At 41.0% G+C, this 25244-nt stretch overlaps 1 protein-coding gene across 12 annotated transcripts in view; it reads right to left on the bottom strand.

The window, feature by feature from the left end:
• PTPRU (protein tyrosine phosphatase receptor type U) overlaps positions 1-25244 on the bottom strand; it is a 253718-nt gene that overhangs the window by 57817 nt on the left and 170657 nt on the right. For 5 of the 12 annotated variants that reach the window (XM_068269156.1, XM_068269154.1, XM_068269152.1 and 2 more), the window contains 5 exons: positions 20946-21015; positions 20768-20856; positions 9560-9577; positions 8312-8348; positions 4542-4639 (listed from right to left, as the gene is read on the bottom strand). In XM_068269156.1, the coding sequence (XP_068125257.1) occupies positions 4542-4639; positions 8312-8348; positions 9560-9577; positions 20768-20856; positions 20946-21015 (312 nt within the window). The remainder of the gene's footprint in view (positions 1-4541; positions 4640-8311; positions 8349-9559; positions 9578-20767; positions 20857-20945; positions 21016-25244) is intronic. The other 7 variants (XM_068269155.1, XM_068269158.1, XM_068269148.1 and 4 more) reach the window with 3 other exon arrangements.

Genomic DNA, 25244 nt, shown 5'->3' on the forward strand with positions numbered 1-25244 from the left:
TTCCCCACCAGAGAAATACTAGCCCCATCTCCCAGGCATAGAGGTTGGTAATGCTTTTAGCTCTATTTACCAGTATGTAATGCTTTTCAGCAGTGTGGGGGTGGCACAAATTACTATACTTGCTGCTTGTAGATGCTGGAACTGTATAAGCACTCTATAGTCTGCTAATGACAAACAAGAGATTTATGGTACTATTCATTTGTTCTTGTACAGACCCTTTGGTTAATCTGAAAAGCACTGATGAACATTACCCCACCACCACTACAACCCTTTCTCCCACTGGTAATAAGTACAGGGGTCTTCTAGCAGATGACTGTTTCACATTTGCCTGTTCCACTGGCTTTGATTGTTCTCCATCATGGAATAAATGGAATGTTCCCAACATAGCAGTTGAGGTCCTTTTTTTTATTTGACATAATTCTTCAAGCAAGATGGAAGAATGCAAGAAGCATAGAAGACTTATAGCAGACTTTTGGCATCATGGCAATGGGCTGTGGATCAAGAAGGTGCCAGAGGAAAAACCATGAAGGCTTCAATGCACATTAAGAAAAAAATAAAATATTAGACACCCTGCTTGGGCTTATTGATTGCTATTCACATTAATAGCAAATGGGTAAGGAATGTGCTATAACTTGAGTTCTCAGCAAAGAACACAATGCTTGGTGCTAAACTAGTCAAGCTTTTTGGACGTAGTTCCTACGTCTAAAAACGCATGCTGGACGTAGGAGCTACGTCCATGAAAAAACCTGTCGCTGCGGCCGAACGCGTGTTTGGATTACTCGTAGCCACCTGTTAGCCCGGAGATCAATGAATGCAATTGATCTAAGTCGCTGTGTCAATGAGATGCATGCATCATTGCGATGTTGAAAGTAACACATCCACACACGTCTTCCTGTTTAGAGTACTAATTGTATGCAACAGAAAGTAATGCGCAAGGATATCTTGGACATCAAATAGTAAAATTACTCTTACATACAATTATTTCACATAACAGACCTACACATATTTTAAAATTAACTCCTTACCTCCCACACTCCCAAAAATACCCAAATAAAACTTTAAATTAAAAAAAAATGACAATAAAAAAAAACATAAGTAGTTACCTTAGGGTCTAAACTTTTTTTTAATATGCATGTCAAGAGGGTATATTTCTAATATTTTCTAAAATTATGTGCTTGTAAAAAAAGTGATGGACGCAAAACTGAAAAAATGCACCTTTATTTCCCCCCAAAAATTTGGTGCCATACATTTTGATAGGGACATAATTTAACGGGTATAAAAACCGGGACAAATGGGCAAATAAAATACATGGGTTTTAATTATGATAGCATGTATTTTTTTAAACTATAATGGTGGAAAACTGAAAAATAATGATTTTTTTTCTTAATATTCCTGTTAAAATACATTTAGAAAAAACAAATCTTAGCACATGAACCACCCAAAGAAAGCCTAAGGCTGAAGTGGTTAACAATGTTTACATAAAGAAAACACAGCAAACTTGGACATTATCAGGCAAATTCTGCTTCAAGCAGGTTTAAAGTTGGAAAGAAAGCTGATAAAAAGTCATTGAACATGCATTGTAGTCCACTGGGAAATTGTAGGCCCAATTTCACATATAATCAATAATTGAATGATGCGCCGGGAGTGGACACTGCCAGTCCTCTGAGGAGTCCCACTAACTGAGCTAACCGAAACAGCTGTAAGGACACAGTGGGCCTTGTACGCAGGACGCCATCCAAGCCAAGTCCAGTCACCAGCCTCAAACCACTGCTAAGGAAAAGCAAGTACACATATGCCTGTACTGCTATGCTCAGCCAAATGCTTAATCCCTGTCAGTTGTTGGATGACAAGTCTGCTGTGCTTATTCATGTGCTACTGCTGTTACACTGCTGTGTTGCTGTGCAGTTTTGCATACCAGATCATATACAATTGTAGCCTTCTGACATCAGATTCCAGGATACTGATGTGCAATTTGTTGAATAGTGTCAAATATGAAGGTACATAAATGCTAAAGTGGGATCATTTGACCTGTCCTGTGCTGGTAGGCCTGAACGATTTTAGGAAAATATTGAATTGCACGATTTCTGTCAGATATCGAAGGATGGATCAGCACACCGATGGTGAGTATGAGTTCCCCCAGTATAGTTTAGCCAGCTATAGGTGCCCTAGTAAAGGTTAGCTAACTCGGTGCTCCAGTATAGATAAGCCAGCTATAGGTGTTGCAGTACAGGTTAGCCAGTATAAGTGCTGTGGTAAAGGTTAGCCAGTGTATAGGTGCCGCAGTACAGGTTAGTCATCCAGATCCCCTTTAGTATATATAACTAGATCCCCCCCCCCTTAGTATATATAGGCAGATCCCCCTTTAGTGTATATTGCCAGATCCCCCTTTAATGCATATTGCCAGATCCCCCATTTAGTGAATACAGCCAGATCGCCCCCCCCCCCCCGTGTATATAGGCAGACTCCCCCTCCCTTTAATGTATATAGCCAAATCCCCTCCTTTAGTGGATATAAGCCGCCCCCCCCCCCCTTTAGTGTATATAGCCAGATCCCCCTTTAGTGTAGGCAGGTACACCCCCCTTCCCCGTAGCGCATATAGGCAGCAAATTTCCCTTATACCTGCTCCTCTCCCTGGTCCCTCCTCCTCCTCCTTCCGGCCCCTCTTCCAGCAAGTTCTGATCTCATTCATCTTCACCGCATTAGATTGCCACGCGGTGAGCCGTAGTGAACAGGCAGCGAGTGTCGCCTGGTAACGGTGGCCGCCAGGAAGTGATGTCTCACTTCCTGGTACAGGCCCTGTATTACTAGGCACCCGCAGCCTGTTCACCGCAGCTCACCGCACGGCAATCTAATGCGGTGAAGACGTATGAGATTAGAACTTGCTGGTGGAGGGGGCCGGGAGAGGAGCAGTAACAGCGGCGGAGGCCGCAAAAAGACCAGCACTTTGACGATCTGTAGATCGTCAAGCCACTGATCACGATTTTCAGTTTAAAACCGAAAATCGTTCAGCCCTATGTGCCGGCCTGTTTTTCTCTTTTTGATTGGAATTCAATAATTTGTGCATACATTTAGGCATATGATTACCACAAAACTTTACTCTTGAATGCTTAATGTTACTGAATCATGAGATCATGTGGAAGTCAGCGAAAACCTAAAAATAACAGTTGAAATGGTCATTAAAGGGACTCCGAGCAGTGCAGAAACTATGGAAAGATGCATATCATTTTAAAGCTCTCTGTCTCTTCTTTTGCCCAGTGTCAGCAGCTCCATTCAGCAGAATGGAGCTGCTGACTTTAGGAAAAAGTCGTCCTGTGTAATATAATGTAACTATGGAAAGATGGATATCATTTTAAAGCTCTCTTTCTCCTCTTTCTGGCGACACCTAAATCGTCGCCCTACGCCTTTTAGTTTTCTCTATTTTCGTTTATATATAATTGGAAAGAGGAGAAAGAGAGCTTTAAAATGATATGCATCTTTCCATAGTTTCTGCACTGCTCGGAGTCCCTTTAAAGCCTCTAAACCATTTGAATGCACCGGGCTTCAAAAAAACCCACACAAACTAGGATTCCTCCTTTTAAATGTTATAGTTTGCAACACTAACAAGTAAAGACCAAAGTAAAGGTAACTACATTTTAAAGGGAACCTAAACTGAAAGGGATGTGGATTTTTCCTTTTCAAATAATACCAGTTGCTTGACTCTCCTGCTGATCCTGTGTCACTAATACATTTAGCCACAGTCCCTCAAGCATGCAGATCAGGTGCTCTGACTGAACTCAAACTGGATTAGCTGCGTGCTTGTTTCAGGTGTGGGATTCAGCCACTAATGTAGCTAAAGAGATCATCAGACTGCCAAGCAACGGGTATTGTTTAAAAGGAAACATCCATATCCCTCTCAGTTAAGGTTCCCTTTAAAGTGTACTAGAGATCTAAAAATAGCAAAAATCGATATTTACCCAGGGCTTCCTCCAGCCCCATAAACACGTGTGAGTCCCTCGCCGTCCTCCCGCGGTCCGCCGTGATCAGCCCTGGTAACTGGCTCAGTCTGGGTCTTCTCCTCCCACTCATGTGCAGTAGACCCGGACTGAGGCAACTTAGCCAGTTACCGGGGCTGATGGTTTTATATACTTGGATGATGGCCACACACTCCCATTGTCGAGCACTGGGTGGTTGCAAGCAACACAGAGGCTAGTTAGCTCTTAAAATTACAGCGCCAAGGATTGTATATTGTAAACTATGCAGTAAAGTAACAGATGTAAATGGCACTACAGAAATGAGACAGACACCTGATACACCTATAAACTATGGAAATGAGGTCACACTCTTCTATTTTTTGTATTTTGTATGAAGCTATAGTGTATATAAGAGAAATCAAAAAGAGAGAAATAAAGTGGAGGAAACCTACAGAGCAGGATCTTGTGTTCTGCTCAATTTTGTCAGCTAGACTTGCTGTAATATGACAGTTTAATAGCACATTTAAGTGTAATTTTTAGGGTTATTTATACTGTTTCTTCAAAAATCCTATTATTGAGAGTCGTACTTACCCTTCCAACTTCCACCAGCTTGGTGATCATAACTATACTTGAACAGTGCTCCTGCCAAACCATCCTCCAGAAGTCATAGATCATGTCTTGCTTTGGACCTGTAATCAGTAATGCAAACAAAAATGATGTATTTCTAGATCTCTTTATAAAATCTCATGCTGTTTTGCTATACTAAAGCCATTAAATAAATCCTATTAATTATACAGCCTATGAAAAAGCTGTTATATTAAGAAAGACCAACCAGTTAATAGTGGACATGTACAGACTACATTTGGATTCTAGTTGTATTGATTGGTGTAGCAACACAGACGTCTGGTTATTGTGTGATCTGCAGTATCACCAATAATCCAGACACTATACCTGATTATGTGGTGATCTGCAGAATTACAAATAATACAAGTATAGCTAACAGATAACAGGAGTGTATAGTGCTTGGTGCAACTGAAAAACTGATAGTTTAACTAGACCTCACCAGAGGAGCTGGTGGGTACTATCAGTAGAACCTCACCAGTGACAAGGGCTCACTGGTGAGTGGAGTGGTCAGACAGGCTAGGTTCGGCAACAGACAGGCAGGTACAGTACAAATTCGGCAGGCAAGAGGGAAGAGGAAATTCAGGCAGAGTCAGCAACAGAATCAGATGGGCAGAAGTACAGAATCGATAAGCAAAAGCAAAGTCAGAAGTGAACCAGAGTCGTACACAGAATATCAAGTAATAACAATATATAACAAGCCTAGTCTTGTGTGAAATCCCCGTTTTCCTCCCGGATCAAAGCACACCGGATACTGACTAAGGTCTGAGCGCTAACACTAAGTATTCACGACAGCAGACAGTTTGCAAGTGAACACCGAGGGCTTAAGAAGCATAGGAGACCCTACAGCCGCGCCCACTCCCATCAACCAATCAGAAGCGCCGCGAGTCTCCCCTGACGTCAGTCGACCGGCAGGTCAGCTGACACGCCTCCTCCCAGCATAAAGGTCCTGTCTATGCGCGCGCGTGCGTGATACAGCAACCCTATGAGCCACTGACAAGCCCATTCTCGGCGTGCTAGACGCCGGAGGAATGGGCGAACTGCCCGACAAGGCAAGCGAAGCAGCTGCGGAGGCACTCTGACTGCCCGCAGCTGCATCTCCAGAGACCATTACACTAGTACACTGTTTACTAATCATATCCTCTTGCCACTAAACCACATACTATTAGCACAATGTAGCCCTAGAGCTTTGGGTTGAGCATGGTACACACAATTTAAATTTTGACCATTTTTACCACCTCCATGTAGTATGAGACCCAACAGAGCTCTTATCCTAGACAGAGGTGATAAAGTTGGTCAGTCACTGGCCAATCAAAATTGGATGTGTGAATGCACCACTACACTCCCTAGCATGCCCAGGTTGGCCTACTGAACACACCCTAAGTAGCTGCAGGTTTCAAAGGTTTTAAATCCAACAAGAGAAACGCATTATACAAATGTTAGCATTTTTGAAAATTATTTTAGCATTTACAGACCTCAACTTGAATTAGGTTATGGATATTTAAGCTTCCTTTAGATGGGTATGCTTTTTTTAAATGAGACCAGTATAGCATAGGTCCATGTTTATGTGATTTTTCACAGAATCAATAGCATGAAAATTGCTTCTGTTAGTAAATCACATGCACATTTAGCATGTATATAACTGTTACAAAATGAATCTATGCATTTATTAACACTTTAAGAAGAACTGTCAAGTGAAAATTAACTCATCACCAGTGTGAAGCTGATGGCAGGGATTGTTTTACTCATCAAGTCCTGCAGCCAATGGAAATCCAGCTGAAAAAAAGGTAAAATCCCTTTCACTTGGTGACGTTAGTCCTAGGCCTAATTAAAATTCAGTCTTGGATGCACAGCCTTGTGGGTAATGAGATCACATGCAGCTTGTTTCTGATTTGTATAATAGATGCTGCTGCTGCTATTTAGAGCCTGATATATCTCAGCACTCATACCTCCCACACACTCCATTGTGATGGTAGGGAGGAGACACCCCAACCTACCTTTGTGCCAAACTGCAGTCCCCCAGCCCCACTGGTTCACAAGAAAGCTTTGATATACCCTATCTCAGGTACCAGCGGGATTGAGGGGCTGCAATGCAGCACAGGGGTAGATTGGGGTGGGCGGGTAGTTTGGTCTCCTCAAAATTTGGATTGTGTAGGAGCTATGAGTGCTGAGATAGCCAGCCTTTAATATTTGCAACATACTTTAATACTGTAAAAAATGTGATCAGACATAGCTCCAGCATAGCAGCTTAGTGGAGAGCAGAGAAATAGTAGCAGCAGAAAATGATCAGACACAGCTCCAGCATAGCAGCCTACTGGAGAGCAGAGAAATTGCAGAATACAGTGTTAAAACAAGTCTTTTTCACACTGAAAATTGCGGAAAATGTATTTGCAATTCTCATTTAGGGAATGAGAATCGGAAATGAAAATGTGGCAAAAAATAGTGGGGATTTTGCAATTATTTACAGAGTGAAACAAGTGATCTGAATAAACTTGAGTATCTATATAAGAAGAAAAAGGGCGTGTCTTCAACTATGGGAATAATAAAAAAAAAATCTGTGTGCCAGTAGTAAACATGATTCCTCCCATGGTGCATGAGGCATTTATTTACACCACACCAACAGGGTAAGATGATTATTTTCTCTTTTTTGCTTATCTCGTCTTCTCCTGATAAAACGCTCTCTTTTCCTTTGTTTTGTAATAAAATGTCCTCCCCTTACAGTTCCTCTTTAAAGGTCCACTACAGTGGAAAAAGTGACCAGTTAAAATCTGGCAGAAGTAGCAGGCTTTTGCCTAGTCCACCTCCTGGGGATTCTCAGAGTTTTGTTTGTTTTCAAAAGCATTTCGTGAATGGCAGTTGCTAAGTCTAACTGCCAAAATAGTGTGCAAGCAAGTAGGGAGGCTGGCTGAGAGCATAATATTTTGCTAGTTAGACTTAGCATCTACCGTTCAGGATATGGTTTTGAAAACAACTCCTATACTGCAACAATAACAAGACATTCTTTAAGAGCCAGTCCACACTAGGTCCGGAAACGTATCCGTGGCTGCGTTTTTCAAACCTGATGAAAAACGGAGTCCCGGATACTAATGTTGAAAATAGCAGCCAGCCTCACCCAAGTAAAAAACGGATCCGTCTGCGTTTGCGGGGATCCGTTTTCAAAACCTGAACGGAAGGTCCGGGTCTGCTGCATTTTCACGCAACGGATCAGGACCACGGATACACGCAGGGGTAGTGAAAAGCAATGAGAAAACGCATCTCCAGCTCCACAGGCAAAAAACGGATGTTAAAACGGATAGCCTGAGATTTATGATTGGCCCAAAAAAATCCTCCCACTCCTTCCTAATGATGGAGACGTTTTCTGTCAGGGAAAAACCTGAACGGAAACTGATGCAAAACTGATGCACTTTCATCAGTTTGCAGTACGGTGGGTACTTCCCCTGATCCGGACTGCAGTGTCCGTCCTGCAACCGGGTCTAGTGTGGACCCACTCTTACTCAGTTTGCCAGGTGATGACATTTTTTGCAATATTGTAAGTTCCTGATTCAAAAACATATTTCTGTGTTACAGCTAAACACGACAATTGAATAATGCAAATTTATTAAAAGGTACTGTACCTTTCCTTTAGTACACCAATATCAGAACTGCATTATAGCTCTGCCTGTATAAATTATTGCTCAACTACAAGAACATGGACATGAGGATTGGCGATATCAAAAAACAATTTACTAAACTGCACTCACCTTGAGTAGCAATGAAATGATTTGATCTGTGATAACCCTACAGATGAACAGAAAAAAAAACATACATTAAAGTGCTAATTCATAATGTGCCTAGATGTCCCATCATGCATTTTAGCAAGCACTGTGATACAACAAACAGGAAACAGGTTGAGGAAAAGGCTCAGGGAAGACAGACAAATGGGGTGTGCTCTTCAAATAACACAAACGCAACAACCTTTAAAGGACCAAAACAAGTTCCAAAGAAAAACAAAACAATATTCAGGGTAGTATCACATAGGTGCTTCATGTATTCTGCAACCAGTGCTTATGGTCTCTTTATACCTGCTAAATGCAGATGCTGTCCAAAGAGATTAAAAATGGATCTGTTTACCCCCCAAAAAAATTAAATGGCTATTTTATGTACACCTGGGCAAAGAAGTGTCTGTTAATTAAGGAAGCTAGTCCTTTTATATTTATATATATATATATTTTTCTAGAGTGTAGATAGAAAATATTGCACCTGGTTGTTTGTTAGGGCAGTCTAGACACGTTGCTCTAGGTTTTTACCTTAACACTCTGAAAATGCCAGGCTTTTGGAGAATAAAATTACTTTGGGAGACTACATAGCGCCATGTGAGTCTACTCATAAGATATAGACAAAAGAGAATTAAAAAGTGAAGAAGTGATTAATGGTTCAGGAGGTGAATAGTGGCAAGGAAGCCATTCTTGAGAGACACCCTAATAAATTATCTTGTTTGAAGGAAAGTTGGGCGATAAACTGAACATCTAAGCTGAAATCAAAAGTAAACCATAAGGGGAAATGAAATGTTAGGATTCAATTATTCATGATCATGAATTTGTAATCTGGACCAGATTACTAACCTTTGACTGGAAGATGTATTTGCATGGAAATGATGATGTATGAAAAATAGAGCCATATCAGACAAAGGAAGTGATGGAAAATAAATCACTGAGAAATATTGAAAACAAGAAATAGATAATGTAGAGAGGGGCTTAGGAAAGGAAGAAGAGACAATAAAAAAACAACAGAGAGATCATAGAGAAATGTAAGGACAGAAGTGTCACGGATTGGGGGAGGGGGGGGGGGAGATGGGAGTAATTGCTGTATATTAGAAAATATGTTCTTTTAAGCAGAAAGTACAGCTACTCTTATACCAGAGTGTTTATACTCCAGCACTTGCTCCAGGGCACTAAAGGCTCCTGGTTACAGGCATTGGGGGGATATAGGATCACAAGCTTGATACTCACTTCTCTGTTAATCCGGATCTACCGGTGATCCCACAGACAGAATAATAGAAGGACAGGGCCAGAGATGTCAAGTAGAGCAGGAAAAGGGCAAAAATAAAGATGGAGAGACAGATGTAGGAAGATAAAACGAGGACAGAGATAAACAACATTGAAATGGGAACCAAGAAATAGGAGTAAAATGGAGGAAAGAAAAGAAGAATATGAAGGACCAGTCCATATCATGTGAATTTATCGATGTAAAGAAAATGTGAGACGGTGGCCAGGGTAAGGATACAGAATGTAGATAACAGACAGAAGGGCAGCAGAGAAAAGAAAGGATAAAGATGTATTAGCAGAAATAAAAGAAAGGGGCAGTATAAGAAGTTAAAGGCACCAGTCATCACCATACAACATAGCAGATTACAATTAGGAAGGACAAGCAGAGTAAAACTGGTGAAAACTGATCTATTAGTAATCATATTTATCATTGCGTATTATTAAAAAAAAAGTCATGCTCTGCACCCATGCAGCCCCGCAAAGATAATATGCAAATCATGACCCCTTTGCTGATCGTGATTTGCATAGCCTCCAGGCACTAACATGTTCATGCCCAGATTTTTCAGTTAGTTGCATTGCTGTGTGGCATGAGTGCAGCAGGGGCTGTGGCTAAACTCTACAACCTGGAAGCTCTTGTATCTATGGTAGCTGCCACTTGATAATACAAATGCCTACAAGATTAAATAATAGTTCAGTACAAAGCAGGAGAAACAACTTGTATGATTCCTTGAAGGTGGTACATACTTTTCCTATATGACTCATAACATTTACATAAGTCTTTACTTGACTGCAGAAATACACTGTGGAAACCCTTACTGTATAAATGACATCAGTAATAAAATACTGAAATACGCTGATTTATACGCTTATTTTATTTGCTTACAGCTAATCAAACAAAGTGTCTAAAAATAGATTTTTCACAGCTTTTAACAGAAACTGAAAGCCCTGCTTCTATCTTCCCCATCACTTCCTGCCAATAAAACAATAACCCATATAGGTTTGTTTAAAGGACTTATGAGCTGAAGCAAAAAAAAAAAGTTAATTACCTTAGCTGAATGTCAGACCTCAGGGCAGACGATCAGTGCCTCCCCTGCTATTTTTAATCCAGCTATCATTAGCGGCCCCGACCCGGGCCAGGGTCGCCTTGGCTCATGACGATTAGAATCGCCGCTTTAAAACTCCTCTGCCTGCGCAATACTGAGGCTGCGCAGGATTACAGCCCTGGGAGCGCACATCATCGCTCGGTATACTGATATACGTCATGTGGGCTTCACCACATGACAGCCCACATGACTAACTGCACTTCGAGCCGGCCGCGCCCCCTCAGCACAGAATACCAGCGCTGTGCAAGGGAGGACGTTACCTAGCTACAGGACTTGTTTACTGCAGATTTGAATAAAATAACGTACTCTGCAAATCTGCAGTAAACAAATCCTGCAGCTAGGTAACGTCCTCCCTCGCTCAGCGCTGGTATTCTGTGCTGGGGGGGTGCGGCCGGCTCGAAGTGCAGTCAGTCATGTGGGCTGTCATGTGGTGAAGCCCACATGACGTATATCAGTATACCGAGCGACGATGTGCGCTCCCAGGGCTGTAATCCTGCGCAGCCTCAGTACTGCGCAGGCAGAGGAGTTTTAAAGCGGCGATTCTAATCTTCATGAGCTAAGGCGACCTTGGCCCGGGTCGGGGCCACTAATCATAGCTGGATTAACATGACAGAGGGTCTATAAATAGCAAGGGAGGCACGGATCGTCTGCCCTGAGGTCTGACATTCAGCTAAGGTAATTAACTTTTTTTTTTTTTGCCTCGGCTCGTAAGTCCTTTAATTTATGGTAAATATTCCTGAAGATATTTTCCTTAAAGGACATCCAAGTTGGCATGTGGCATAATGAGATAGACATGTGTATGTACAGTGCCAAGCACACAAATAACTAAGCTGTGTAACTTTTTTCTTTCTCTGCCTGAAAGAGTTAAAAATCAGGTATGCAAGTGACAATTTCAGTCAGGGTCAGGACCAGCTTGGACTATAACATAACCCTCAATGATAAGGAATTGCAGCCAAATAGCATTTTCCTGGCAGTAAAGGGCTTCTGAGAGTAGGAAAGAGATAATAAAAGGTCAATAGTTCACAGATTTTAGCTCTGGCATACTTCAATGAATGTGTCATTGAGAAGAGGCCATGAAGCAGTAAAAACGTAAAAAGCAGATTGAAATATAAAATAACACTGTGGGATACCTTAAAAAGTCATTTTTAGAAGAAGCAGGATAGATACAATTGTTTATCTCATTAGTTAATTTTCACCGTGGATGTCCTTTAAATTTATTTTTTGATTGGACCTTTGAATTTCACTGGACAACTCATATTGGGCAATATTTTTGTCTTGGAAAACTTAAAGTGAACATGTGTCCAAATATTTATGGAGTGAGACTCAGAATTCAGTTGCAATTTGTGCACACTTCGTCCTCCCACACTAAGCTGCTCCCCTGGGCCACCTGTCGCCCACTGATCCTGTCACCAAAATCATATGGCTAGCACAGTGAATGTTGGCTGGTGGGAGCAGTGTAGTGTGGAAGGAAGAGGCAGGCAAAATTATTAAATATTGCAACAGGATCTGGATAGGATGGCTATATGGGCACATACATGGCAGATGAAATCCAATGTTGAAAAATGTAAACTCAGGCATTTTGGTCGTACCAATGGTCTAGCACCATACAAAATAAACGGGATACAGTTGGGGACATCAAACTTGGAGAAGGACTTAGGAGTACTAATCTACAACATGTTAAATAATTGTACTCAATGCCAAGCCACTGCAGCTAAAGCTAACAAAATTGTGGGATGCATTAAAAGGGAAATAAAAACTCGCGATGCTAGCATAATATTGCCCCTGTTTAACTCTCTAGTAAGGCCACATCTGGAATATGGAATTCAGTTCTGGGCACCACATTACAAAAAAGATATTGCAGTTTTAGAGCAGGTGCAGAGACAAGCAACAAAATTGATACGTGGGATAGAGGGTCTCACTTACCAAGAAAGGTTAGATAAACTGGGTTTATTTAGTCTAGAGAAAAGACGCCTTAGAGGGGATCTAATTAACATGTATAAATACATCAGAGGGGAATATAATAGCTTGGCGGATGAGCTTTTTGTCCCTAGGCCTTCTCAAAGGACTAGAGGACATGATCTGCACATGGAGGAAAAACGGTTTAGCCATTTATTTAGGAAAGGGTTCTTTACAGTAAGAGTGATTAAGATGTGGAATGCATTGTCACAGGAAGTCGTTATGACAAACTCTATACCTGCATTTAAAGGGGGCTTAGATGCTTTCCTTGCGTTGAAAGACATCCATGGCTACAATTACTAAGTAATGCCTAATGATGTTGATCCAGGGATTTTATCTGATTGCCATCTGGAGTCGGGAAGGAATTTTTTCCCTTTTGGGACTAATTGGACCATGCCTTGTAAGGGTTTTTCTGCCTTCCTCTGGATCAACAGGGATATGTGAGGGAGCAGGCTGGTGTTGTACTTTGTTCTCTGGTTGAACTCGATGGACGTATCAAAATCAAAATATATCATTTACGTCATAACCTGTGCCTGTCGTCTCCAGTATGTGGGCAGGACAACACAAATGGCACGTAACAGGATAGGACAGCACAAGAGAAACATCTTAAATAAATTTCCCTTCCACAGTGTCTCCAGGCATTTTCATTCACACCACCACAGTAACCCAGACTCCTTCTCCATAACCTTGATTGACTCTATTGGTGAGACTACACCCAACGCCCATGAAAATCTCAAAAAAAGAGAAATGTATTGGATCCAAGTACTCAAAACCCTTATTCCAGAAGGACTGAATGAAGTACTGGAAAAGGTTTACTGAATGTTGGATCCACATATAGCCGCTATAGTTTTTAAATGTCGCTCTCTTTTTATTATTATTATTATTAGTATTATTAATTTTAAATTTATTTATTTATTTATTTTTATTATTTATTATTATTATTTTTTTATATATATATACATTTTTATTATTATTATTATTATTATTTACACATATTTTTTATAAACTTTTTATTGCCACGTTATCTCCCTCACACTCCAAAATGTTTGTTTACCTCATTATTACTGATGTCCAAAAACTAAATTGGGTGCTGGCTTGCTGTGCCGGGATTTGAACCTGGGTCGCCTGTGTTGGAGGCAGAGCCCTTGACCATTACACTATGTAGCCACTATAGGCAGCAGCCATCACGCCAGTGTGTAAGTTTTCACACTTGGTACTTTTCCATCTCTACTCCGCCCCACAGCAATGACATCATACGTTCCACATGGCAGTTGCTGATTGGTGGAAAAGCTTACACTCCCCCTTCTTAAGACACTGGAGCATTCTATGTGATTACAGAGGCGCTCAGTGTGGTTTTGATGCTGTTAAGGTAAGCCAGTGTTCAGGCAATGCTGGTCTGTTGTTTGATTGTCTTATTGTTCTATTGTTTTATTGTTTAACAGAGATCATTATCACTACCATTTCTAGTACTATTATACTTTGATTGACCTCGTCCTCATCCTGGTAATAATACATATGTTTACCCTATATTCTATAGATAATAATATGTGTATATATATATATATTTTTTACTTTATATTTTTGTTCTGTATTTTTACTCCATATTTTTACTCTATATATTTTTACTCTTTGTCCTTTTAGCTGTAAATACGTTTTTACCTCTCTTGGTGACACGTTTGCCCTCCCCCGTCTTTCTTTAAATTTAGACCCAATACTGAATCAACAGGTAGCTCCCATTTATTATTATATACCACTTGATCCCATTAAGGAACATATTAATTTACATGCATTTATTCACCTGATCAAATGTACCTCTATTTATAACTGTTGCATGAAAAGCAAAAGGAATACAGTGGCCAGTAGAGCTAATAGGCTAAATCCTGAGTTTTCTACATGAAAATGTTCTGCATAAAATCACTTTGCATAGAATTGCATGATTTAAGAGTGTTGCATAATAAGTACCTCTGAATATGTTTTGATGTTCATATAGTTATGTTTTGACATTGAATTGTTTGTGAACATGAGCGATACTCACAAAACCTGCCTTACACTATGTCCTCTGACACTTTGTTTTCAGCTGTATGCTCCTTTTTTCATTGGCCTGATGAAGCGGGATTGAGCCCGTGAAACGCGTTGCCTATTTTTACTGTGGAGTATAAATAAATTGTTGTTTGACTGTTGATGCCACAGTCCTTCCTTTGTTTGCTTTGTCCGCATGGATGGGATAGGCCCACCACTGCCCCATCGGTTTTAAGCTCGTTTAAGTGACTTTTATTCTATTGGCGCCTCTGGAAAGCTTCTACATATTGCTAAGTCCACCCTTGGTGGAGGGTTGTACCCATCTTCTTCCCATCTACAGAGAGCGACTTTTAATCCTGAGTGGGGTCAGGTTAATCTCCTCACCTGCCTTCACAGTGGTTGCCTAATGGTAACCCTGGTTTGTGAGTATTAAATTGTTATATTACTCATTATTAATTATCATCTATACAATATCACACTATTGGGCTCTTGGTGTCCCCCCTCCCTTTATCTCGATGGACGTATGTCTTTTTTCAACCAAAATAACTATGTAACTATGTAAAAATTTAAGAGCAAACTTTTTTTCTATTGAGCCTTGTCATGAAGAACAAAAAAAATAAGATAAATATTTCTAATTGGATAGAGAAGAAGACAAATTTGTAGCACAGTGGGAATTGGTTGTCTTTTTTTCTGTTTTGGTTTCTCTTTGGAGAAATTTCAACTAACTTTTGAGGATGAGCAAAAAACATCTAACATGCAAATTTCCACTTATCCAGGAGGGGTTAGAAAGTAAGCCCTCCTAAAACCAAATTTAGCAGCTGCAGCTGATTAAAGAGACTCTGAAGTCTCTAAAAAAAGTATTTTTATTTCAAAAATATGTTTAATATGTTATCCCTAACTAAACCCCCACATCCCCGCCGCTATAAACTATCTAAATCCCCCCAAACTCCACGGGGCACACTATGGGGAGTGCTTCCGTGTGAGGTAGGGCTATGGGCTGCAGCCCTGCCTCACACGCGTCTGTCAGCGGCGAATTGCTGCCTCTCCCCCGCCCCTCTCAGTCTTCCTTCGCTGAGAGGGGCGGGGGAGAGGCGGAGATCTGCCACTGAAAGATGCGTGTGAGGCAGGGCTGCAGCTCATAGCCCTGGCTAACACGGAAGCGGTTAGGGCTGCAAAATCCACAACCAAGAAAGTCGTTGAATTTGCAGGGGAGAGGGAGGGGGGGTGTTAGGGGGGATTTAGATTTGCACTTTGCTAGCCGCGCGTACAGCTTGATCGCCGCCGCTGCGTGGCGATCGCTCGCACGTAGCGGCGGAAGAAGGCCTCCCGCCAGAGCCCTACGCTGCCCGGACCAATGACTTCCGGGCTGGATCGGAGGCTGGATCGGAGGAGTCTGATGTCAGGACGTCGGCTGACGTCCATGACGTCGATTCCGATAGTCGCCATGGCGACAGGAAATGCCAAACAGGGGAATGCGTTATATACGCTTTCCCCTGTTTGCTATTGATGCTGGTGACGATCGCACTAGAGGGACACATGCACCCTCTAGTGTTGTTTCATGTAGCTACCACTCTGGTAGCTTTACATGAAACAAAATTTTTTAAAAAAAATGTATTTCTGCCTATTCGGTAGAATTAATTAACCGCCAGGAGGGTTAAAGGGGCACTATGGCGAAAAATTGTGAAATAATAAAATATGTGCAAACATACACAAATAAGAAGTACATTTTTTCCAGACCAAAATGAGCCATAAATTACTTTTCTCCTATGTTGCTGTCACTTACACTAGGTATTAGAAATCTGACAGAAGCAACAGGTTTTGGACTAGTCCATCTCTACATAGAGGATTCTTAGCAAGGCTTTCATTCTTTATAAAGATATTCCCTAAAAAGGATTTCAACAATGATGCTGGCCAGCTTCCCTGCTCACTACACAGTTTTTTGGCAGTTGGACAGAGCAACTGCCTTTCACTAAGTGCTTTTGAAAATAAATAAATCCCTGAGAATGCCCTATGAAAAGACAGAGTCCAAAACCTTTCGCTTCAGTCAGATTTCTACTAACTGTAAGGGCCCTTTTCCACCAGCGCGTTTGCGCTGGCTGAATCGCAAAACCGCAAACCGCTAGCGATTTTACAATCGCTACGGTTTGCTTTTTAACATAGGAATCGCGGTAGGTCATTTCCACTACCGCGATTCGCTTTTGTCGGGAACGCGAACGCGCGGCGGAGCGATAATTGCCGCGATTTTGCTATGCAGTGCATATCATAGCAAAATCGCGGCGGCGAACGTCGGGGAATCGCCGGTAATTGCGATTCAGCAATCGCTAGCGTTCAGCGTGAACGCTAGCGATTGCAAGTGGAAAAGGGCCCTTAGTGACAGCAACATAGGAGAAAAGTAATTTATGGCTCATTTTACTCTGTCAAAAACATACTTCTTATTTGTATATGTTTGCACATATTTAAAATTTTACAATTTCTCGCCATAGTGCCCCTTTAAACTGGGATTAAACTCCCTAAACTAAATTTGAAGTACCTATTCTGAGGTACATAAAAGAACATTTGAAAGCATTTACTGTGTGTAAAATGATTTATATTAATTGCAGAGAACTGTAAAAGTCTGTACTGCTCTGCTGATCTCTTATCATTGCTGGCTAGAAGCTCCCTGCCTGGTCTCTTCACTCTGCTCCCCCTCCCTCATCTGCTAAAGTGACTCAGCCATTGCCTTGGCAATGAGTCTATTCAGCTGAGGGAGGAAAGAGGAGCAGAGTGAAGAGACCAGAGAGCTCTGGCTGGCAATCATTACATTTACAGAATAGCAGAGCAGTACAAATTTTTACTGTTTTCTGCACTGAAAGAAAACATTTTCAAATGTTCTTTTATGTACCTAAGGGTAGGTTCTTCCATTTTAGTTATAGGGTTTAACCCTCTTTAAGGATAATTTTTTTGTTTACAACTACTCCTTTCCTAATGCAGTAGCAGGGCTACTGACAACAGAAAGTAGGGTAGATCTGTCCAGTGGTGACACAGACAGAGGTAAATCACCTATTTTACTAATGTGGAAATGGGTTAGAGCATCTATGAGAATATTACTGCCTTGTGTGCTGACTTCCTGTCCTGGTGACAGGATCACAAAGAAGAGAAAGTGAGGATACATCTTTGTGTAAGGGACAAATATATTATCCCTTCCCCACTAAAATAAAAGGTTTGGCTAGAGTATCGGTTTAACACAAGATGTTATCATCCACATGTGCCTAACATTGCCTGGTTTCAGGCAATGATTGTTACTGTCATATTCTTATGCTGCAGTACAGTGGGAATCATGATACAGCACAAGCTGCAATTTGAAGTCTGGGATGAACTAGTATAAGTGATTTACACAACAACAGCGCAAACTGACACAAGGTTTAAAACTGTGATTTCCTGTAGGAGCTTCTGCTTTACCCTTTAACAAAATACACTCTTTAAGCAACGCGCCAACTCATTAACGAAAACATTTTAGAACACGTTTTAGCGATAAAAAAAAGAGTTACTATGCAAACATTTATGCCAATTGGTACATAACAGAAGTAATTCAGTGGATATTGTACATGATATCAATCTGGCTGAAACTCAAGCCATTTTAGGCCTGCAGTCATAACGTTTGCACTCAAGGTACACCATTCCAAAGTGTCACATAGAACATAAATTCTCAATTAAACATGCTGGCACACAGTGTGGACAAAGCAGCTGCAACCTATTGTACTTTGGCAAACAAGCAAAATTGTGATGATAAAGCATCGTAAAAGCTCACAGTGCTCCCTGGCCCAAAAGTCAAGGTGTGAAGACAGAAAGGATAGTAAGACACAGCTGTGCTCTAAGCACTGACAGCTCATAGTTACGGTACTTATCTTCATCTCTGAACACTTAACTAGCACTATACCTGCATTAATGTAGTTCTGTAGGAGTTTCATATAGCCATGGAATTTGTTCTGTTATTTTTAGTAAATATGTTCAAAAACAACACATGATCTTCCTTTTATTTTTTATTTTATTGGTAAGGGAAATATACTGTGTTTCTGAAGTACCGTACATCATTTATGGTGCAACATCATCATCTGGCAGCATTACAGAACACAAATGTGGTGCATGGGTAAAAGGCAATTTAGTCTTAGGATATTTTCACATTTTGTATAAATATATAAATACCACTCATACTCACTAAAATATGCAGCTGGGAGAGGACAGACTTACATTCGCAGGACAGACTTATAGTCACCAGCTTAAAGGTTTACTTTACTTTAGTACAAAAATCTAAATATATCTTCATCACATATGGTAAGTTATTGTGTAAGTGAACGCCATTAAATATCGACATTCAACTTCAATCCACAGTTGCCATAACCTTTTTTGGAATGGTATGCAGCTTTCTGTGAACTACAATTATACAGCAGGCCGTGCCACATCTCCTACCCATCTTTTCAGTATAAAACTCAATATGGATGAGGTGTGTGCATGTGTGTGTGCGTGTGTGTGCGTGTGTGTGTGGGGGGGGGGGGGGGGGGGGGGACAACGCAAGCAGAAACCATGTCAGTGCCATGTCATGTCAGCAACACCTTTGTTGTCACTTCTGTCACTGCCCTTTGCCACCAACTGTAGCTGCGGTTGCTGTTCATCTTGCTTGCTTGATTGATCCACCCACTAGCTAAATCTACAGGGGAAGGAAGCAAGTTGTCCTGCAGCTTTCAAGTACATTTAACTAACAAAAAGTGTATTTTGTCCACCACTTTTCTTGTACATATTGTTTATATTTACTTATTAACTTGATTGTTATTGGAATTTGAACAATTTGATTTTGGGGTTTGTTAACCTTTAACTAAAGCCCCCAAAGCCAGAGCAGGACCATCCGCCAGGCATCCTAGGCAGGTGCTTGGGGCTTAGTGGGTGTCAAGGGGTCCACCAGCCACCTTCTTTGACCTCTCTTCACTTCAGCTTACCAAAAGGAGCACAAGGGGGCCCGAAATCTGAACTGTGGCCTGGGAGAAATTGGTATCTGTTTTACATAGCTGACATTACATTGGGATAAAAGCTAGTATGATAGCAATATGGCTAATAAAGGATTTAGAGTTACAGAAAGAAATTAACATTGAGTTTAAAAAGCAGCTCTACCCAAAATACAGGAATCTGTGGGACAATGTTTAGTTCTTTTCCACCGTTTAGCACCATAGCAAGGGTCCCTCTCTTACTCTGCCATGCTAAAACTGTTTCTTTCTTTTACAGTAAATTAGCATTGTGAAGTGATTGTCCTGTGGAAAATACACTTGAGAAATCATGACACAGCAAAGACACACTGTCTGTTTCATATAAAAATGACTGTGTTCGCCCTTTTTCTGTTATACTTAGAGGTTTGGTGTTTTCCACATGTACTTAACCCATAAAACTGCTGATAATTTGGAACAACTATTTTAACAGTGCAGTTGTGTGACAGTTGTGTGACTTCTAGCACATGGATGTCAGCAGAAAACTCTGCAGGGGTGGGGATGGGGCGAACTGGCGACCTGATTGATCGGAAGGTCAAGCACTTGTTAAATTGTGTTGTTAATTGGCACCTATAAAGAAACAGGCAGATTTTTCATAAATACATAACTGGTGTAGGTCTGATCGCAAGTTAGATTCTTTAATGCTGCGGATCAATTAAATAAATCTTCTATTTCAATCCTAATGATTTTACAGAAAATTAGATAAAAATCCCAGAGTTAATAGGCACCTTCAGAACAATAGCGGCCTTGAAGCTGCTTCACGGCACTGTCAAAACAACTGACGGGTAAAGGTTTTACCTGATACCAATCAGTATCACCAGGGCATGTAAGTGTATCTAGTATTAATTATTCTAAACATTTTAAGCTGACAAGAGGTAGAACTATATTAACCACAGTAGTCAGATCGATAGTATTATTTTGTTCCATGGTACTACAACAGATTTGTGATTCACTACTGTAGGCATCACAGCCACTTTCCACTTCCTGTAGTTATTGGGAATGTGATCCAATATTAATGCACAGATCTGTGTGCTGTCCACATGCATTCTAATTTCTAAATACTAGCTACGCAGAATACTCACATCAATGTAGTTGGCATTTATCTCTTCTGAACTACAGTCCGCCTGAAGGGGGTGGAGCCGGACACGGTGTCTCTCATCTGCAAACAAAACTAAGAGTTGTAACAGACATTGTGAGAGCCATACAGGCAGCACACAAGGGATGCCTCAAAAGAAATATTCCCAAAGTTGTATTACGTACAATTTTGTGGAGGCTCTTGTCTGCCTTTCCCTTTGTCCTTCTTCTTTGTCACATCCCAATCAAAGAAGCTCTGAAACAGGACGAACATTGATTAACTAGCAAACAGTCGTGTGCGTGCGCACACTCGCAATAATGCTTGATGCGTAAATCCATCCAGATTGGGCTCCTGCTGGACGGATATATTCATTCTCTTAGCTATAACTGGTTAATCTAGAATGTGTACATAGCTTTGCAATCTCAAAACCCTTTCAGGGTTCCTGGATAAACTACCTAATCCCTGTTACCCCAATAAATGTATAGCAACAAAAGTGCTGTTAAATGGGCTAGCTTGCACATTACATCTATTCAGACTTGTGTTGTTTATTAATACACCTAAAACTACATCCCTGATGAAGCCCCCATTTTGTGAGGCGAAACACGGTGTTACTTGTATAAAACCAGCACTTTATTTTGTATTTGTTTTCCAGCCTGGGAGAACTCTAATAAACAAAACCTAAATCTTACTACTGTAAGTGAATTCGCTGCAGCTAAATACCTACATTGCAATACAGTATAGTCTATTTTAAGTGTCTTTCCTCACAACATATTATTAATTTTATTTATTCAATCCTGTATTGCAAATGCATCTAGAAAACAGAGCCAGCAAACTGTTATCACTTTTCCACCATAGTCCAAATAAACTTAGGTAAAGACATGCTTGACTGAACTGTGTATGGCAAACACAGCACATTAATGGGCAATGGTCATTGTAAGGTACCTCACAGAATGAAGGTAGTCACACATTCACATGGTGGCATACTAGTTAGTACTCTTGTCTTGCAGCACTGGGTCCCTGTTTGAATCCCAGCCAGGGCAGTATCTGCACAGAGTCTGTATGCTCTCCCCATGTCTGTGTGGGGTTCCCTCGGACACTTCGGTTTCCTCCCACAGCCCAAAAGCATACAGATAAGTTATTTGGCTTCCCCTAAAAAAAAAAAAAGTTGTCCCTAGACTATGATAATACACTACATGATACATACATAGACATATGACAATGGTATGAATTAGATTGTGAGCCCCTCTCAGGGACAGTTATTGATAAGATACAGCGCTGCGTAATATGTCGGCGCTATATAATTACTAAACAATAATAATAATTAATAGATTCCTTCAACACTCTGCACATAGATATTCAACAGTTTGCAGCATGAAATAGATTTCAGCATAAAATCTATTGAAAATCAATTGTAACGCAGTGCTATGGGCCATCGATATACCAGCGCTTCTGCCTTGCCCCCAATCGACAGAGATCTTCCGTCTGGTCCTATCGATAATTTAGATTGACTTAAGTGGAAATTGATCATGATTGTGACCAATATGGCATGTTGAGTCATATATTTAAGAAGTGATCAAATCTGCCAATAATCAAACTTAACCACTCTGCGACCGCCTAACGCAGGATGGCAGCTTCCTCATTCCTCCTGGGCACACTGGTGTGTCATCTCACGATGCGCAATATTTGACGGAAGCTCGCGCTCACTCTAGTGCAAGACTCCCTAAATAAAAAGAGCAGGGCTCCGTGATCAGCTTGCCACGGTTGGCAGGCTGTTAAAGGAAAATAAAGCCATTTTTCTTTTGTACAGGGCTGCAATCTAGCGCAGGGCTGTACTGGGGACAGCTCTGTCACTGAGCTGTCTCCTCGAGTGGCTCACAAACTGATCCCTCACATAGGCTGATGCCCATGAGAGGTGATCATGCTATTGGATCTCAGGGGGAGAGAGGGAAAATAGAAAAAAAATATCAAAATGTATTATCAAAAAAATACTATATAAATACATTTTTAAAAAATGGCCTTGCAGCAGCAATCAGATGCCACCAACAGAAAGCTCTGTTGGTGGCAAGAGGCAAGAAAAGGATGCAAGATTCATTTGTGTACTAAGTTGTACGGCTGTGCAGCAAACTGTTAAAGCTGCAGAGTGCTGCATTGTAAAAAATGGCCTGGTCCCTAGGGGTGTGTAATCTTGTGGTCCTCAAGAGGTTAAAGGGATCCAAGCAACTTTCTTTTTCTGCAGTTTGTACTGGTTTCTAATAGCTGTAGAATCTGGCACCCCCCCCCCCCTAATCCCTTCGCCCTGATGAAAGCTTTTGTTTGTTCATTGCTACTGTTAATTGCTACTGCTAATTACAGTAATCCTTATCTGCCTGCTCTTTCTGCAGACTGCAGGCCGCTGAAGTAGGGCAATGAAACCCTTTAACAAACACTTAAATATAAAAAGAAGTATTCTTTTAGTAATGAGCCACATTGTTAATATGTACTTTTCATTTTCATTTTTAAAACATTTTATTGTGGTATAAACATAGATGAATGTGAAGTTAATCACTGTTGGCATTATATATTCTTATAACATGCTATTGAGATGCCCTGGTTTCCAACAATGGTGCTCGGTTCATTTTAAAAGTCTGTGTATGCAACCTTAGGGCTGCAACTCTGATTATCCCCTCCACCTCCCAGTTAGTTTGAGAGCTGTTCTGCAGGTAATAAAAGACTTGGATTCTTGGGCTGCATAAAAATACATTTATTTCTATATAATGTCTAACTGAACTGGTATTTGTAGTATATATATATATATATATATATATATATATATATATATATATATATATATCATCTTGTGAACTGAAGAGCTTTCCATCTGTTTCAGGCAGTTTCCTGATTCAGCTGTCATCAGGAGCAGTTGTAAAATTTCATGAAGCTGGTGGTGGAGGAGGGGCCGGGATCAATAGCCACATTGGCTTCAATTCATCAAGGGCTGTTCGATAACAATAACCAAGTCCTTAAAATACTGCATTCGGTATTTTATACCTGTGTGTGCTAATTCATCAGTATTGTCACACATGTGGTAGATGTTCGGTAAGTTACCGAAGAGGTCCGTGCAGTGAGGGCATTATAATAGAAAAAAGGCATCTTCGACATCCCTATAAATGTGCATGTTATACATGTTATACTGCCTCTGCTCGTGCTGAATCTGTCTCATTAGTCTTAATTTTCTATTTACTTGCCCCAGCTAAGATGAACTGCCGAGAAACATTACACATGCCCTGCTTAGGTCATTTTGCCACGAGCTCCCACTTGCATCTCGGCATATTCAAAAAGGCACTCAAGGGGTTACACTACCGAAGGGTGCCTGGAAAGTATATTTTATTCTAACTCTCTGCTCGCTGCGGGGGGGGGGGGGGGTCTGTTCCACCCCAGAAGCCAACCTATCAGCAGCACTTGCAGGCGACTGGGGACGTTTCTATTAGCTGCCTGCTCCTGTCAAGCATGGAGACATCCACACTGAAGGCATTCCAAGCTTGTTATCAACAGGGGAGAGCTGGAGATGATCACCGCAAATGTTGTTGAATGCTGTAACCTTGATGAATTGACATTTGCTGACATTTTACTGACATGTGTTGTGGTAATCACTGGACAAGTCGGTAATGTCAGCTTTTCATGAGGTAACTGCTTTGATGAATTGACATTTTACTAAGTGCTCCGTAAAGTCAGCTGTTTTTAGCATTACCGAACGTGGTAATGCTTGATGAATTGAAGCCATAGTTCTGTACAGCACTGGGCGGTAAAAATAAAATAACCCAGCAACATTTCACATCATTTTTTAGGTTTTTGTTTTTTTTACTAACACTTCAACAGAAATCTGAAGCAAAGTGGTGCATCGATCATCAATGCCTGATTGATTTCTTGATCAAGGAGTAACTGTCTGCAAAATCAAGCCAATATCCATCTGTGCATGCCAAGCTTATGCTTTTCACACATCAAAAATGCAAGGCAATTTAGCTATAGCGTAATACAAACATTCTACATCAAAGCTTTTCAACATTCGTAAGTTTGTGTTAATTACTGCGTGGGCCAAGGATCCCTTACCATGGGTAATATCATCTCAAGTAATACCCATAGACACACATACAGTATATATTTGCTAGAACTGCTCCATAATTGTACAAAAATATTTTGTTTTTCAAACTGTCCCTTAAGTTATACCTTTCATATAACTACACTTCTTCATGTTTTTATATATGACTGATTATGGTTTTCACTCTCAAAACTAACTGTAATGGTATAACAAGGTGAAAACAATTATGAATCATTGCTTGTCTGGGGCTTCTTCCAGCCCCTAGATGTCTTCTAAGTCCCCAATGTCCTGCTGTTCCCCCGTGAAGCTAGGCAACCCGGTGGCAGGTCGGCCCTTCTGCGCAAGTGTGGGTGTGCTTGGCTGGCAGCGACCTCGCACCCCCGTCTTTGGGTGCGTACTGCACCTGTGC

Source organism: Hyperolius riggenbachi, chromosome 2 (genome assembly GCF_040937935.1).
Source record: "Hyperolius riggenbachi isolate aHypRig1 chromosome 2, aHypRig1.pri, whole genome shotgun sequence".
Lineage (NCBI taxonomy): Eukaryota > Metazoa > Chordata > Amphibia > Anura > Hyperoliidae > Hyperolius > Hyperolius riggenbachi.